The sequence below is a fragment of the Anopheles aquasalis genome, chromosome Y (assembly GCF_943734665.1).
Source record: "Anopheles aquasalis chromosome Y, idAnoAquaMG_Q_19, whole genome shotgun sequence".
In the NCBI taxonomy this organism is placed as follows: Eukaryota; Metazoa; Arthropoda; class Insecta; order Diptera; family Culicidae; genus Anopheles; species Anopheles aquasalis.
Window position 1 is genome coordinate 2,157,255 of NC_064879.1, and position 15,673 is coordinate 2,172,927.

Here is a 15,673-nt window from a genome sequence, read left to right on the forward strand (position 1 = left end):
GTTGTTCTTTCCTCCTTCTTTTTTTCTTTTTTTTTTCGCCCAATCCATGCATCCGAAGACAAGATAAACGCTACAAAAGAAAAAATAAACTACTCTTCTAAACGTGGTATATTATAAGAGCTTTTGACGTACACCACGGTTCGCTGCCATTCATGCACGTGATAACGCACGCTACGGGTGTCCCCATGGGTGTAGCCATGGTTCGATTGTTGCTGTTATCGTTGTTGCAGGCGCGCGAGATACACTGGCCAGCCGTGCGCATGCGCCTGCACAACCGCTCGTCCACAGCCGGATTTTCCGGAGTTTTCCAGTTCACCGCAGGACGAGTCACAGCAAAGGGTGGCCCGTTTTGCTTGCCCGGCCAACACATCGCGAAACACAAACAGAAAGTGTTTCTAGCTGCGTCTAGTGTTTTTTGTACCGTCGGCACACGCACACACACCCGGAGATACTCGGTGCTCATTCGACGCGCGGAAACCGATCCCTGTACCACGGTGAAGGTGTTTGAAGCGAGTGGGCATCTGCCCGATCTGTTACGAAACAATGCGTTGCTGCGTTGTGCGTATGTGGTGTGAGTGTTTGTGCTAATCGACTGACTGACAAGGCGGAAGGGGGAAAACGGGGGGGAGCGTACCCAACCCATCAATCAACAAACAGCTGGAATGCACTCCAGCACACACGCATAAACTCTGCACACAATTAAGCACCAACTGGGCACCGCCGCAAATCCGCTGTATTTTATTTTTTACGGACTAGAAAACACAGCCGCGCTGCGATGGCATCATCTGCGTCCAAGTTACCGGAAGACGCGTCCAAGATCAGCTACTCGTACGTCACACCGGGCGGCCTGTGCGTACGCTTCCGGCAGAGCTTGGCCCAGTTTAGCGATCTGTTCAGCGAGTTCAACAAATACATTGCCCCGGCCTACCACCACGACCGGTGTGAACGGTCCGTCCACATGCGCCTCTACTCGATGAACAAGCGCGAGTTTGCGACCGTCTTTCTGGCGTTCTTTGCCTGCTTCGGGCTGGCCATTTTCATCGGGCTCGCCGGCCCCCCCATCACCGTCATGACGCGGATGGACGGCAGTACGCTCCTACCGAACGCTAGCGAAAGTGCGGCAGCAGCAGCAGGAGCAGCTGGCACACCGCCTGCCGGTGACGCACCGCCGCCTGCTGGCTATCTGCTGGCGCGCGGTCCGTTCGTGATGCACACCCCACTGATGACGACCTACTCGCAGCAGCTCTGGATCATAGCGAAGCTGACGACCGACAACACCGACGATGAAATGTTTGACAAAAAGTTCCACATCAACGTGCGGATCGAGGGACTGTCGGCGGACCATAAACCGATGCCGATCCGGGGTGCCGGGAGTGGGGGTGCCGCGCTGCAGTTGCAGAACCGTACGCGCCATCTCACGTGCAGCGAGCAGGAGTGCGACGAGTTTACCATCCTGCACATCGGCTTTCTCGATTACGCCCACTACATCCTGACCGTGCGCTTTTACGGGCTGGAGGCATTCCACCAGCGCTACACCATCCGCTCGGTGCAGTTCTACCTCAAGTCGTACAATCCGGCCTTCACCCAGATCGAGATATGGTTTCGGTTCATCTTCGTCCTGTTTACCTTTATCGTGACGTGCTGGTTCGCCCACACGCTCCGCCGGTACCCGCTGGCGGACTGGTCGATCGAGCAGAAGTGGCTCTCGATACTGTTGCCACTGTTGCTGCTGTTCAACAGTAAGCCCAGCCCTCTTCGGCCGCCATTTCAGCTTTGCGTAACTCTATAGCTTTTTTGTGTTTCTTTTTTTCTCCCCCGGATGCCCACAGATCCCATCTTTCCGCTGATCTTCATGGCAAACAGCTGGTTCCCGGGCATGACCGATGCGCTCATGCAAACCACCTTTCTGTGCGCGATTCTCATGTTCTGGCTGTGCGTTTACCATGGATTGCGGCAGAACGAGCGCAAACTGCTGACGTTCTACGTTCCGAAGCTGCTCGTCATTCTGCCGATCTGGCTCGGTGCGATCGTGCTCGGGATCTGGGAAAAGTTTGACGAGCTGAACGATCCAACGTACAGCCATTTCGACGATTACGATAATTACAATGTAGGTGCCAGCCGCCAGCGAAATGTCTCTCTCTCTCGATTGTCTTTTCTTTTTTTTCCTTTTCTTCCCCCCCCCCCCCCAAACAGGGTCTAAAGGTATTCGTTTCGATCGCCGGCGCCATGTATCTACTGTATCTGGGCTTGCTGATGCTGAAAGCGTACTCCGAGCTACGCTCGATGCCGTACTTTGGTAAGGGGGGCGGGGCGGGGGGGGCCTACAGGGTGTACCATAAAAAAATGAGAATGCTTTCGTTGCTCTGTTTTGGAGTTTTTGGTTTTTTTTCCAACACCAGTATGGCATTATGGGGGTATTGGTGTGTTTGTGACACTCATATCTATCCAATGATGTATAAAAAGTACTCGTGCAAAAGTTGTCTGATCTGAAAAATGAACTCAAAGGCAACAGTGTCCATTTTGCTTCGCGTGAAAAAAAAAACAAGTTTGTCGTGTTCTCTCTTTTCACGCATGGAATTCCTGCACGAATAGGCTCATATTGCCCTTTAGGGGTTTAAGAATATTCCAGAGAACATAAAGTTCAAGGTCCTTTTTCGAGATCCCCGCTGGAATAATGATGTTTGGAGCAGTTGTCTCTAATGGTTTGAAAAAGCCACCAGTTTTCATAAAATCCCATATTAAAATGTGTATATTAATTTTTTGAAGGATCACGTTTTACCATCGATTAAAGTAAACTTTGACACTCCAGAAAATGTTGAGCTTCAGCAAGATGGAGGCCCCTGCCATGCGTCTAAACGGACTCTCAAACATGGTTGAAAGAGAACATGAATTTTTGGCCGAAAGATTTATGCCCTCCAAGCGGTCCTAAATGAAATTGGTTGGGCTAATCAATATGGGCGTTTGTTCGGCCTAAGACCTGTGAATCGTCACACCATACAGCTGGCTCGCTGAAATCGTTTATCACCAAACCGTGGTCTTCTAAATTGGACACCTAATGTTATCAAGGGTGTTCTCGAATTTGTAACCGCTTGGAGAAATTAATTGAGAAAGCAAGCTGACAAATCCCCTAGTTTTGTTTGTTTTGGATAAACAATGAAATATTGAGCCAATTTAGATATTTTAAAACAGTAGAAAACCTACAAAAATGGCTTTAAACTTCGATAAAGGATTGTCTCATTTTCTTTTATGGTACACCCTGTACTGGGCCAGTGATCATCCCCAAAAATCAGGTCTCTCATTCTCGTTTCCCACCTGCTTGCTGCAGATATGCGGCTCAAGTTCCTGACGCTGCTGATGCTGATCGTGGTGTCGTTCACGCTGATCGTTACGCTGCAGCATTTCGGTTTCGATACGCTGAAGGACAACTTCATTGCGCAGCTGTACACCAGCTACAAGAGTTCGGCCCAGTTTATGTGCTTCTACGGATTGCTCAACTTTTATCTCTACGCGATGGCATACGTTTATTCACCAAGCGGGCCAGCGGTGCACGGTATGTATTATGTCTTCCATTGACGATCGCCAGCACAATGCATTATTGATCGGTTGTTTTTTCTTCATCGGCCCCTTTACAGAGCCCGTGATTGCCAAGGACAACCCGACCTTCTCGATGATCAACGACTCGGACGAGGAGGTGATGTACGGTTCGGACGAGGAAAGCCGAAGACCGCTGAATGCTGCCTGCCGAAAGGGAAACGATTACGACAGTGATTAGATATCTGGTCTCACCTTTCTGGTCGTTCGTGTCCGTTGCAAGCACATCCCAGTCGCGGAGACAGTTGGTTTAATAGTGAAAATCGTTCTGCTAGCAACTAGGTGGTTGTATTATTACTTAAGGTTCCACACTAACGCTCACTGCTCTCTCTCTCTACCGGTCCTTCTTCGCACTGGGCGGGAGTGTGGAGCATTAGAGAATCCGAAAAAGGGGAGGTGGGGTGATAAGCGTGATTATACCTGCAGGTGCATTTATCGGCAAAACAAAAACACACAATAAAAACCAGTAAATTTTACCATCAGAAAAAAGGTTTTCCAATATTGCTTCCAGCCGCTTCGAGGGGTGCTCAAGTGTCCTTATAAATGGTAACCAGGCCACTCTAACAATCCGGTTAACAAGGATAGCTTCGCTCCTCTGACCATTTTCCTCTTGCTTGATGATTTTTGCTAAAAATAAACAACTGGAACGATCTGCTGTGATCTTGGAACGGAAATTTCAATTCCTTACCGGCGCGTTTCCTCGTTGACGAGTGCTGTAACTGCGATGCTCCCGGCTCCAAAAGCTCTGATGAGCCCTAAAACTGATGCCAATTTAGAGCAAAACTAACGTTTTTTTTTGTAATGATAATTATTTAACGCATGATCACAACACATTCTGCCGCTTGCGCGTTGTTGCTTCAAAAGCAGCATTATGGAAATCAGGATTTGGCAGAACTGCGTGTAGCACCAACACACCGACACATTCCGCTTTTCGCCTGCGGTCGCCCCGCATGTCCTTACCCGAGTGCGAGTGGTGGAAACGGCGCCTACATTCGAACTAATAAATACATCTCTCACCTTCTCCGAAAGAATATCCTTGTCAACCAGGACACGCGCCGCAATGATCGAAGTGGTGGTGGTGTGACAACTGGTTTTGTGGCCAAAACGCGTGTGAGGTAAAGGACACAGCGCGAACGCACTAGCATATTAACAGTTCTGTGCGCGCACCTTTTGGCGGTTGTAAAGCACAGATTCGAACGGATGCTGGCACACTGGTGAATATACGCTTACTCCGCAATGCGCAGCTTTTTGGCTCGGTTGCGGGCCAGCCCAGACATTCCGCCTGGCGGAATTTGATTTATTTATTTTTTTATTTACGGTTAAAATTTTGCTTTCCACTTAACCGGGAAAAAATTACTATCTACATCTCTATTAAATTGGAAAGTTTTAGGGGTTTGTAATAAAAATGTAACTAGCTAAATAATCCGTTAAATGTGCCAGAAACTTAAAAATATCTTGAGGGGGGATAAGGGGCAGAAAAAGAAGGTAGTACGTATCAAATACATCCCGTTTACCTCATCCGCCTTCCCGATAATTAAAATATTTAACCCCTGAAATTGTGCAATTTAATAGAGATGTAGAAATTTAATTTTTATCCATTTTTAAAATAATTAATTTAATCAACTATTTGCTTTTTAACTAACCTTAGTGGTTTGGTTAGTTAGCTAAAAAAAACCTTTTTCATAATGCAAAAAAAAACATCAATAATAAATATATTGATCAATGGATGAGATTGATGAAAAAAAGGTGTAACGGGCCGAGCGAACGCAAACGAGCGCATCCAGTGTGGCGCAGGCATAGTGGGTGACTTTCCGGCAAAACGTTACGCCCGAGCCAGCGTTTTTGTCTGTGTTACGCAGCCTCCCGCAACCTGCTCCTGCCCCAGAACCAGCAGCAGCAACACCGCGCTGTCCCCAAAAAGTTTGTACCGCGAGCGACAACCGACGCACAGAATCGTGCGTGCATGCGTGCGTGCGTGCGTGCGTGAGTGCGTGAGTGTGCGCCCTGTATTTGGTGCCTATCGGGTTTTGGCAATTCTTCGCATAAAACTTGCAAGCCCTTTTTTTTTTTGTTCGTGGTCTAGTTTACCGCACACCCGACAGAGAGACTTGCATTAGGCACAAGAGTTTTATTGTGGCAAACGAACGTGCAGCAGCAGCAGCAGCCACGGCGCAGCACCCAAACGGAGTTGGAAGGGGGAGGGGGGCGTGAGACTTACAAGAAAACCTGGCAGGTCCGAGACCGTGCCGGATGATACACGGTACGGATTGGTGGCGAGCAAAAGGAGCAAAGTTTGACGCGACACACCGAGGAACAGTGGACGACGCCTTGGGTCACTCACGGCAAACCGCACACGTACGCACACTCCTCCCAGTGGTGGCCAGTGGGAGCTGGAGCTGGCTTTGTTGTGCCACGGAAAGCAGTGCATCAGCAGAAAGGAGAGTGGACATCGACATGCTGCGGTGCAGATCCCCATTGACTGTCCATCATCATCATCATCATCATCAGTGCCACGCTATGCTCCAATAAACACCAGCCAGCCAGCCAGCCAGCCAGTCAACCAACCAAACACCATCATTCAAACGGCTTCAGATTTAGAATCTCTCTCTCTCTCTGTCGGTGTTCTCTGTGATCCTATGCCCGGTTAGCATCCGTCGATGCATCACCGGTGTCGTTTTGTTTGTTAGAAGAGGCAGTGCACTGCAAAAAAAAGGAAAAAAAAGCAACAACACATACCGAACCGCACCGGTGCTGAGCGCCTGTTGTCTGAGAGTCAGTAGAGTCCTCCGAAGGTCCGTGGTTTTTGGGCATACGCAGCACCAGAGGCAGAGGCAGTGGCAGGAGGATGGCAACGGTGAATCTGAACCCGCTGAACGGTTGCCCGTCCGGTGCGCCCACCGGCGGTGGTGGTACGTTCGGGCAGGTACAGGGCAAGGACCAGTGGGTGAAGCTGAACGTTGGCGGGACCTGCTTCCTGACCACCAAAACCACCCTATCGCGCGATCCCAACTCGTTCCTGTCGCGCCTCATCCAGGAGGACAGTGATCTCATCTCGGACCGGGTAAGATGTCCTTCCATTTCACCCCCTGATTCTCTCTCTCTCTCACACACACTATCTGGCGGCCATTTTTTTTCTCACGGGCCAGGACGAAACCGGTGCTTATCTGATCGACCGGGATCCACGGTACTTTGCGCCCGTCCTCAACTACCTGCGCCACGGTAAGCTCGTCCTCGACGACGGTCTGTCGGAGGAGGGTGTCCTGGAGGAGGCCGAGTTCTACAACGTCACACACCTGATCGGGCTGCTGAAGGACAACATTGCGCGGCGCGAACAGCAGTGCCCGGCGGCGGATAAGAAGCGCGTCTACCGGGTGCTGCAGTGCCAGGAGAACGAGCTGACGCAGATGGTGTCGACCATGTCGGACGGGTGGCGGTTCGAGCAGCTGATCAACATCGGCACCCAGTACAACTACGGTGCGGAGGAGAATGCCGAGTTTCTGTGCGTCGTGTCGAAGGAGTGCGCCAACACGCTGATCGGGCGCGAGGTCGAATCGAACGATCGCGCCAAGGTGCTACAGCAGAAGGGCTCACGTATGTAAGCGGAGAGGACGTAGGGTTGTTTTTTTTTTGTTGCGGCGGCGTTTACGCACTGACCCTCCCCATCGATCGATAGGAATGTTTGTGTGTTTTTTTTTTGGTTCGCTAGTTCGCGCACAAACAATTCAATTACTAGCGCAGCGGTTCCGAGCTCTTCAAAAATTGCATCATTCGTCGATTCATCGATCTATAGACGCACAAACAAATATCGGGTAGTTGTGAACGGGGCGGAAGGAGAAAGAAGCGCACAACACGAAGACAGAAACGGCGGAGGTCTCGAAGCGATCGGGACTTTAGTAGCAGCAGAAACAAAAAAAAGAAAAAGACAGAGAACGCAAGCAAGCAAGCGTTGGTGTGTTGGTTAAGGAAAGCGATCAATCGTGGAACACGCAGAGAAGATTGTAATCCCTTGGGAATGCCTGGGAATTGCCCCACCAGATGGACGAAGACGTAAAAAAAGAAAAAAAAAGACGCAGAGCCTGGTGGCTCGCATAAGACCAACAAAAATTGCAAAACAGAAATAGAGAGAGAGCAAAATGGGGGGGGGGGGGGGGAGAAAAATGGTTTTAACCACTAGCGAAATGACTTAACACGTGGTAGCAAGCAATCGGTTGTTTAGGGGCAAAATGGGGCGAGGGGCGGGGAAATAACTACTGTTGATGGCAAGAACAGAACAGCACACAGAGCGGCCGAGGAAGCGCGCAATTTATGTGCGTTCACCTCTTAAATCGCTTTAAGCTAGACAACAAGACAAGAAAGCGAAGCACACCGGGGGGCCAGGGGCCAGGGGCAACCAACGTTTGGGAAACGAAACTCCTCCGGAAGGCTGGAAGTGGAAACTGGCCGGAAAGGAATCACTTTCCCCCCCCCCCCCCCCCGACTGATCAACACCGGAGCAGCTGCATTGCGGCGTCACGAACAAATCTTGTAAATACGGCGATCGGCAACCCGTCCCCCATCCCCACCACTCATCTGTGAGACCATCTCTGTCCCCCACGGTTGGTGCAGGACAAACCACGCACACACAGTTGGCCGCGGAACGACAATGGAAGCAATACTCTTCGACGATGACGACGATGGTCACACACTTCGTCCTCGACCCACAACTCCGCATCTTACCATTCAGAACACTGCACCGAGACCGTCGTCACCGCTTCCTTTCGTTTCTTGTCGTTTTTTTTGCGTTTGCGAAATTTTTCTACAATGGAAGTGCCCGGGTAGGGGAGCGATGGTGGGCGATGGGGACGGAAATGCAACACACAACACGCCGCGGTGGTGGTGGTGGTGGTGGGAAGGAACAGAGTGCAGGAAAATGGTAGGACGGGCCGCGTATTTGGCGCGGAATTTAGCGATCCGCATCGACTCGCTATTTTCCTTCTCCCCTCTAACACCTCCTTCCCCCCTGCCCACGTGGAGGATTCATGGGGAGAGCGCTGGGGAGGACACTCCGGTACATCCGACACCATCCGGCATCGTCGATCGGGGGCCTGCAAAAAAGAAGACAAACAGACCGCACAGCACCAAGACAAAAAAAAAACAAAAAAAAACAAACACACATACAGACTTACACATACAGGCGCGCGCATGTGCGCTCTCGCGATGTTTGGAGCATGAGATATATAGAGAAAAATAAAGATAAGTAACACGTTTCTGGTAGCAGTTTCGGTTTCTTTTTTTTTCCGACGACGACGACGAGGACGAGCACCGTACACCGTGTCCAACATAATCTCATACAGAAAAAGGGCGAACAATTCTGGACGATTTTAGGTCATGTTTACTGCACGTATATCAATGTTCAACATTTTCTTGTCAAATTGTAGTGTTTACTTGAGGGGGAAGCTTCGTTATTTAATTTTTTTGCGTGACACAATATTTTTAACATTTTTCCCTGAAAACAGATCCTTTCAAAAACATTGTGTAATTTTTTTAGATCAATCGAAGAAAAACAGAAAAAGATACAGATTTTTGAAAATTCGCGTTTCATAGAAGACTCCATGCAGCACGCTACTTTGAAGAGCGTTTTCCGCAAAACCAACGTTTTCAAAGTCGGTGCCCATCGTACCGTAAAAACTACTGAACCGATCGATTTGAAATATTTTACACATAATTTGTACACTTTTTGCCATGTAGCCTCGTCGAGATTTCACAAAAATTGTTGATACTTTTCGACGACATGCCTACCAAAAATTTGATGCCACGGATAAATTTTTCAAAGAATGTTGCTCAAAACACTACCAAATATTCTTCAAAAGAAGTAGAATAATTTGCCATTTATTCGAAAAAAAAAATAAAGTTGAATGGTGACGTCTCAAAATATCGCCAATTTCGGTCATTTCTGCCGAACAAAAAGGATAATCTTTGACGTTTTTTTATGACGTAACCACTCGTTTTTATTTTTATTCTCGTTTTTAATTGCATTGTTTTTAATTGCAGTTGTAGTTTGATACAACTTTTCAAAAATGATTAGTGCTATTTTGGGGAAGATTCATTCGAAACTCCATCCACGGCATCAATTCTCTGATGGTGCGTCTTCGAAAAGCTACTTTTCACGGTGCATATCGTAGCTACGTGATGAGTCATCAGAAAAATACAACTCGATACTCGTTTGAAAGGTTATAAGTTTATCCAGGTAGTCCCGTCGAGTTTTTGGTGAATTTCCGATTTTACGATTTTTGACACATTTTTGAAGTTGGAAAAGTGATCACAATGATCAAACCGGGTTCGTCGCTTAGTCTTTAGTCGCAAGTCTTTTGATTCGCACCTGAAACACTACCCATCGTAGCTGTGTGATGGGTCATCAGAAAAGTACAAATCGATACTCGCTTGAAAGACTGTAGAGTTTATCTAGGTAGTGTCGTTGAGTTTTTGTAGAATTATCTATTTTTCGATTTTTGGCAAAATTTTGAAGTTCGAAAAGTGATGCTTTTTGTCATTTTGCGTAAAAACACGATTTTTAAAAAATTGTTCAAAAAAAAGTATCAACAATTTTCATGCAATCTTGACGGAACTAACTTTCAAAAAGTGTACAAATTATAGGTTAAAAATTTCAAATCAATCGGTTTAGTAGTTTCTTCGGAAACCATTTTTATAGCGAAGAAAGAACCGCCTCCCAGTTCACCAGATCTGGATCACCCGCTGGACTTTTTCGTTTGGTCATACCATTAATGAAACTAAACGAACCTGTAAACTGTCTAGTTTCTGATAAACTGTTTAATTTCAGTAGTTTGATTCAGTTTAAAGCAACAATCCCCCCCAAAAAAAAAGTGGGATAAAGCGATCGAAGCTCGTAAAAAAGCTCGTTTTTTTTTAAATTGAAAACTACAAAATGTCATATAAAAAACTACTGTTACGAAATCGATCGAAAAAAAATGATCTACCGTTTAAGAAAATACAGATGATTAAAGTTGTATGAGAAAATGCTGGAACCACTGGTGAACGGTTGGATGAAAAAAAAAAACACCCCCGGTTTATTAACCTATACGCGGCTAAACAATCGTGTACAGCACACAGGTACAGTATATGGCGACTTCCTCACCCCTCCCACCTCCCCCCTTAGGGGACACATCCTTAGAAGCGATCGCCCGTCCGCAGATCGTACCTCGGTGGCAGAAACTCGTCGACCGGCTCCTGATACTGGCTGCGGGCACCACCACCATCGTCCTTCGGTGGCAGATAGTCGATGTCGGGTTCCTGCGGTGGTAGATACTCGTTGCTGGGCGGTAGGTAGGAGTTGTCCGGTCGATCGTAGTGGTAACCATCGAACTCGGGCGGTGCTGGCGTCGTCGTGGTGGTGGTGGTCGTCGTCGTCGTCGTCGTTCGTGGTGTGGTCGAGCGGGTTGTGAATGGGGCGAAGGTGCGCTGGGTTGGTGGTGGTGCTTGGTTTAAGCTGCAGGAAGAAAGAGAGAAGAGAGCGGGTCGTTCAGGCTTCACGGGGGTTTGTCGGTTAACGGGCACCCGGCACACTGGCCCGGACTCACTCCGGTATCTCCAGGTCCAGCTCGGTGATCGGATGGTAACCGAACTCGTCGGCCGTGTAGCGCACCCGGTACCGCTTGCCGTTTGCCCCGGTGTAGGTGTACGAGCCCATCACGACGAACGTCTTGGAGTCGTTGCGCAGCTTGCCGATTTGCTCGATCTCGATGCCATTCTCCGTCTCGACGCTGGGGGGGGGGGGGATTATTATTATTATTATTAATATTATTTTTTTATTTTCTGGGGGGTGGTAAAAAAAATCCTCGCCAGTATGCGACACTTACGCGTATTTGAACTTGCCCTTGCCCTGGTTGCTGACCTGCGCCATCAGGATGGACGCCTTCATCACGTTGCCGGTGAACTTGGTCGGATCCTTCGTGTCCTCGACCGGAAAGGTGAACTCGTCCTCCGAGAACAGATCATCGTTCCGGCTCTTGGCCGGTATCTTGATGCGGGCAGCTTCCGTCACCACCACCACCACCGCCAGCACCACCAGACACCACAGTACCACCTAGGAGTAGTAGTAGATGAGCGTTATCAGTGAGCAGTTTCAGTGCGGCTTCAGCTTGACAGCTCAATCGCCATCCCTGAGCGCCTAACCGAGATCGAGATGACATCAATCAGCCGAACGAAGCATCTGGTTCTTCTCCGGTATGCCAACAGGTTCACCCTCGCCTCCCCCCCTCCCCCTGAACTCCCTCCCAGGACTGGCAGGTTCGTGATCATCATTAGGAAGACATTTGAAGCCACTCATCACAAAAACCCCCTGGTCCCCATCGGGCACCACGAACGCACAAATGGGCGTCGATTTGATTTGATTGGCCGCCCCAAGACTGGCCGGGTGACTATTTAGCATTATGCAAATCCGCTCCATCCGAAGATTCGCTCGGAACGTCGCGTTCGTCGCGTTCTCATAGCGACCGAATTTTAATGATGCGCCCCCGCTCACCTCCCCCGCCAGCACCAGCCGCTGTGCTGTTTGATTCCACCCCCCCCCCCCCCTCCCCCCCTGATCCCCTGATCGGGCCACCATCTTGAGCCGTTTTTTTTTTGGTTTGGAACGCGCGCGCGAGATGTGAACATTCGGTTTTTTATGATTATTATAAATTTACCCCCGCTCGCTACGCTATCTTCGCCACTAAAGTTTGCCGTTCGTGGGTTTTGTGTTGTGGTTTGTTGGCCGGGCTGCTCGGGCTGCCCGTTACCGCCTAGCGTTTCATTCCTTTTTGACGTGTCGCGCGATAAGCGATGGCTAATTCGATCGCGGCTGTTCTCGGAAGCCCGATGCGCCCCTCGCCAAGGACGGCTAATTCGTGCTCCAATCTGCCTGCCTTTTTCTTTTTTTTTTTCCTCTCCACAACCGCGAGTAAGCATCCAAAGCTCGGCACCGGCGGATCGATCGCGGTTCCTGCGCACACCTGACGCGCGCTCCATTCCAGTAAACAAGATGAGGGCGAGGAACACGGCCCGTGACGGCCCGTGACGGCCGTAACCAACAAACAGGAGCACCCTCTGCTTGTTCTACAGGGTCTGTCGCAAAGTAAACAGGACTTTTTACATAAAAAAAATTCTGGTGGCACCATATTAATGTAGTTATTTTTGTTTGAAAGCTGCATCTTTGAGGGACTTTCAGTCCAAATTTCATACGATATGGTCCTCTAGAAGCAAAGGTATAGCGCATAAAGTGATAGTATGTTTGTGGGTGGTAGGTACAAGCCTTCTGAAGGACCAAAATGTCAGCATAACGTTTTCCTTTCCTTCGCAAATCTAGTTGACCGAATACTTAAATGCCACAAGAAACCAGATCAGGTGATTACGGGGACGGATTGTTCGATAAAATGCAGTTTTTGGTCCAAAAACCAGTGGTGAGCGTTGAGCAATGAGGCAGACGACGATATTTCACGATATTCTTGCCGAATGCGACAAATGCTATGCATTAAGTGCTTCATAACACCAAGATACTATACAGCAAACCATTGCTTGGCCCGCTTGTTGCGTTAATTTTGATAAAATCCCGCGCTGCTTTCGATGCTCCCGGCGTAATCACGATCCTGCCTTGGTTGACATGAATGTCGTCGTTGATATCTTGACGGCCGGTTTTAAAATGCGTATACCACTCATAAACTCAGGCACGGGATAGACAATCATTAGCAAATACTTTTTGCATTCATTAGGTAAACGTTTTACCGAGTTTAAAAGCTAAACTTGATATTGATTTTTTGTGGAATTATCATTTTTGTACCGACGACCCAAACATACTGTCATTTTTATTCAATAACTTTGCTTCTAGTGATCCAAATGCCATGAAATTTGGACTGAAAGTCACTCAAAGATGCACCTTTCAAACAAAAATAGCCACATTAGGATAGCGCTACCAGAAATTTCGCTATGCAAAAAGTCCTGTTTACTTTGCGACAGACCATGTAGGGCGCTCCTAGCTCCGGCGCTCAGCGCAAACATGTGCGCACCCCTTGTGTGGCACACACAATTGGAATTGGACGTCGCGTGCGTGCGTCAAAACGGGGCGTGGGCGTTGGCGTTGGCGTGTGCGCTGCCTTCAGCCTGGTTCGCCATCATCGACGCCCAATTCGACGACGACGTCAACGGACGGCCACGTGGTGTTTTCTAATCGGTTTTGGTTGACTGTTGTTGGTTTCTTGGCTCTTGAGAAAACTTACTTGCTGCATCTTGTTGCTGTTGCTGTTCGTGCCTTTTTATGGAACCGTTTTTTTGAAACTACACTACACTACCAATAATTACGCCCCCACCCCGCACACCCACACCCGCACTCACACGAGCGCACACTTTCTTCGAATCCGAACTGAACGTTTTTGTTTCTTTTGGGGGGCCCGTGGTGAGCTTGAGCGCGCTTGTGTGTGTTTGGCAGATTTTGTGGCAGATGCGGCAAGGATCGGCTCCGGCATTAAACTAAACCAGACCGAACGGACGGATAAGCACTTTATAGGCGCGCGAATCGCCGCACCCGGCACCGGGCGAGAGCGAGAGGAACTCCCCAAAAAAAAAAAAAACCGAGGAAACCAAAAGACGACGACGAAGGCGAAGAAGAAGAGCAAGAGCAGACGAGCCACGCCGATTGGATGACGGCGGTGGAGGAGCGAGATTGCAAATCTTGGCCCCCGGCTTGGCTTGGCTTTGGACTTCCTTGTCCCCGTGCCCGGAATTGGATGCGGTGCCCGCCATTTTGGAAGGTGGGAAGGGCGAGGGGGGGAAGGGATCAAAACGATAATGGACTAGTTCACGCGTAGGACACCTGCACCCTTTTGGGCGCGCCAGCCCTCAGCATCGGCTCGAGCACCTCCTCCGCTTCTCCTCCGCCGCTCCGCTCTTCTCTCTTTTACCCGCGCTGGGGAGGTGTTGCGAGATCGCTAAACGATAATGCCGCGACCGCGTGTTCGCTTCCTCCTCGGCGAGCGAGCAAGCGCTTCACGATTGTCACCGAAATTGCTTGCCATTGGCTGCTGGGTGAAGGGACAGGGGGGAGGGGTGGGGCAGGGAGATTTGAGAGCCTGGCAGGGTTCACGAACGTGAACTCCGTCCGGCCGATTCCGGCCACGCGATGCCTGAACTTGAACTTCGCTTCCACCCCTTCCCACCCCTAGTTGCTTGCGCAACCCCGCAACACGGAACTGTAGCACCGGTTTTGTTGTTGTTGTTGTTGTTGTTGCTGGAGGAAGACGAGAAGTTTGGAGAGGGGAAGGTTGCCTCTTCCTCCTCCGCCCCCTCCTCCAGTGATCGTGTTGTTCTCGCGGCATAATTTGATTTTTTTTTTAAATAATAAAAGCGACACAGCGGGTTGGGTTGGGGTGAAAGATTTACGACCCCCTCCTTCCCCTCCCCCTGGATGTCAGAAGCCCAAAGATTCGGTTCAGAGATGTCCGGAACTTCCGGATCAAGTCCGGATCATGGCTCGCATTCCGGGACTCGCCTTTTTTGATTTGCGTAAAAAAACGCTTTTTCTTGGAAAATGGAGAAAAAAATATTCTCCAAAGCCAATGGCAATCGTTAGCTACACATTTCAATTATATTTTAGGCAAGTTTTGGATGCCTAACCTAAAACAACGCCAATCTGTACCATTTTTTGCAAAACCTATTCATTTTTCCAAAACTTTCGAACAAAAGGAAGCGCTGCTCGGCCATTACCGGTCCCAGCGATGCAAATGAATGTCCGTTTGATTGAGTCAAGTCTGGTGAGTTAGCCGCAAGTTGCAATTGTTACCAATTGTGGCTTTGAACGTGTCCTTGGCCGTTATTCCGCGCGGTGGCGGAGCATTTTCATCCAGAAAAATAAGTCAATTTTTACGTTTTTTGATATTTTGGTTGATTTTTTTCACAAGTCTCGATCGAAATTGATTAATTGTTGCTTGTAATGATCATTAATAACCCTTTTTGGCCAATAAGACATGCAATTTGATGACTTTTAACATTTTCAATGGTTAGAGGTTTTCTCATTTATATCACTACTTTAAAAAAAATTAAACCGCACTTTGCACTG

General features: G+C 48.8%; 3 protein-coding genes and 1 long non-coding RNA gene across 4 annotated transcripts; 2 read left to right on the plus strand and 2 right to left on the minus strand.

The window, feature by feature from the left end:
• The first annotated feature begins 212 nt into the window (after nucleotides 1-212).
• Nucleotides 213-4,062, plus strand: LOC126579567 (transmembrane protein 181). The gene is made up of 5 exons (XM_050242974.1): nucleotides 213-1,739; nucleotides 1,830-2,107; nucleotides 2,194-2,296; nucleotides 3,326-3,550; nucleotides 3,633-4,062. Exons 1-5 carry the CDS (start codon nucleotides 776-778, stop codon nucleotides 3,770-3,772), a joined length of 1,710 nt encoding a protein of 569 aa, XP_050098931.1. The 5' UTR covers nucleotides 213-775; the 3' UTR covers nucleotides 3,773-4,062.
• Nucleotides 3,636-4,687, minus strand: LOC126579569 (uncharacterized). The gene is made up of 3 exons (XR_007608451.1): nucleotides 4,609-4,687; nucleotides 4,069-4,346; nucleotides 3,636-3,738 (listed from the first exon to the last, which is right to left on the minus strand). It is a non-coding gene; the product is annotated as an uncharacterized LOC126579569 (long non-coding RNA).
• Nucleotides 4,688-5,479: 792 nt separating this feature from the next.
• On the plus strand, nucleotides 5,480-7,532 carry LOC126579831 (BTB/POZ domain-containing protein KCTD5). The gene is made up of 2 exons (XM_050243468.1): nucleotides 5,480-6,652; nucleotides 6,738-7,532. Exons 1-2 carry the CDS (start codon nucleotides 6,437-6,439, stop codon nucleotides 7,188-7,190), a joined length of 669 nt encoding a protein of 222 aa, XP_050099425.1. The 5' UTR covers nucleotides 5,480-6,436; the 3' UTR covers nucleotides 7,191-7,532.
• A 3,223-nt stretch (nucleotides 7,533-10,755) lies between these two features.
• On the minus strand, nucleotides 10,756-13,847 carry LOC126579715 (uncharacterized). Its single transcript, XM_050243263.1, has 4 exons — nucleotides 13,839-13,847; nucleotides 11,445-11,671; nucleotides 11,166-11,348; nucleotides 10,756-11,074 (listed from the first exon to the last, which is right to left on the minus strand). Exons 1-4 carry the CDS (start codon nucleotides 13,845-13,847, stop codon nucleotides 10,756-10,758), a joined length of 738 nt encoding a protein of 245 aa, XP_050099220.1.
• Nucleotides 13,848-15,673: the final 1,826 nt, after the last annotated feature.

Excerpts from the sequence above, each read along its gene's own strand:
- LOC126579567 (XM_050242974.1), top strand. The coding sequence starts at position 776 with ATGGCATCATCTGCGTCCAAGTTACCGGAAGACGCGTCCAAGATCAGC. Across the intron at positions 1,740-1,829 it reads ACTGTTGCTGCTGTTCAACA|ATCCCATCTTTCCGCTGATC; the intron begins GTAAGCCCAGCC and ends GGATGCCCACAG. Across the intron at positions 2,108-2,193 it reads ACGATTACGATAATTACAAT|GGTCTAAAGGTATTCGTTTC; the intron begins GTAGGTGCCAGC and ends CCCCCCAAACAG.
- LOC126579831 (XM_050243468.1), top strand. The coding sequence starts at position 6,437 with ATGGCAACGGTGAATCTGAACCCGCTGAACGGTTGCCCGTCCGGTGCG. Across the intron at positions 6,653-6,737 it reads GTGATCTCATCTCGGACCGG|GACGAAACCGGTGCTTATCT; the intron begins GTAAGATGTCCT and ends CTCACGGGCCAG.
- LOC126579715 (XM_050243263.1), bottom strand. Across the intron at positions 11,349-11,444 it reads AAGGGCAAGTTCAAATACGC|CGTCGAGACGGAGAATGGCA; the intron begins GTAAGTGTCGCA and ends CCCCCCCCCCAG. Across the intron at positions 11,075-11,165 it reads CTGGACCTGGAGATACCGGA|CTTAAACCAAGCACCACCAC; the intron begins GTGAGTCCGGGC and ends TTCTTCCTGCAG.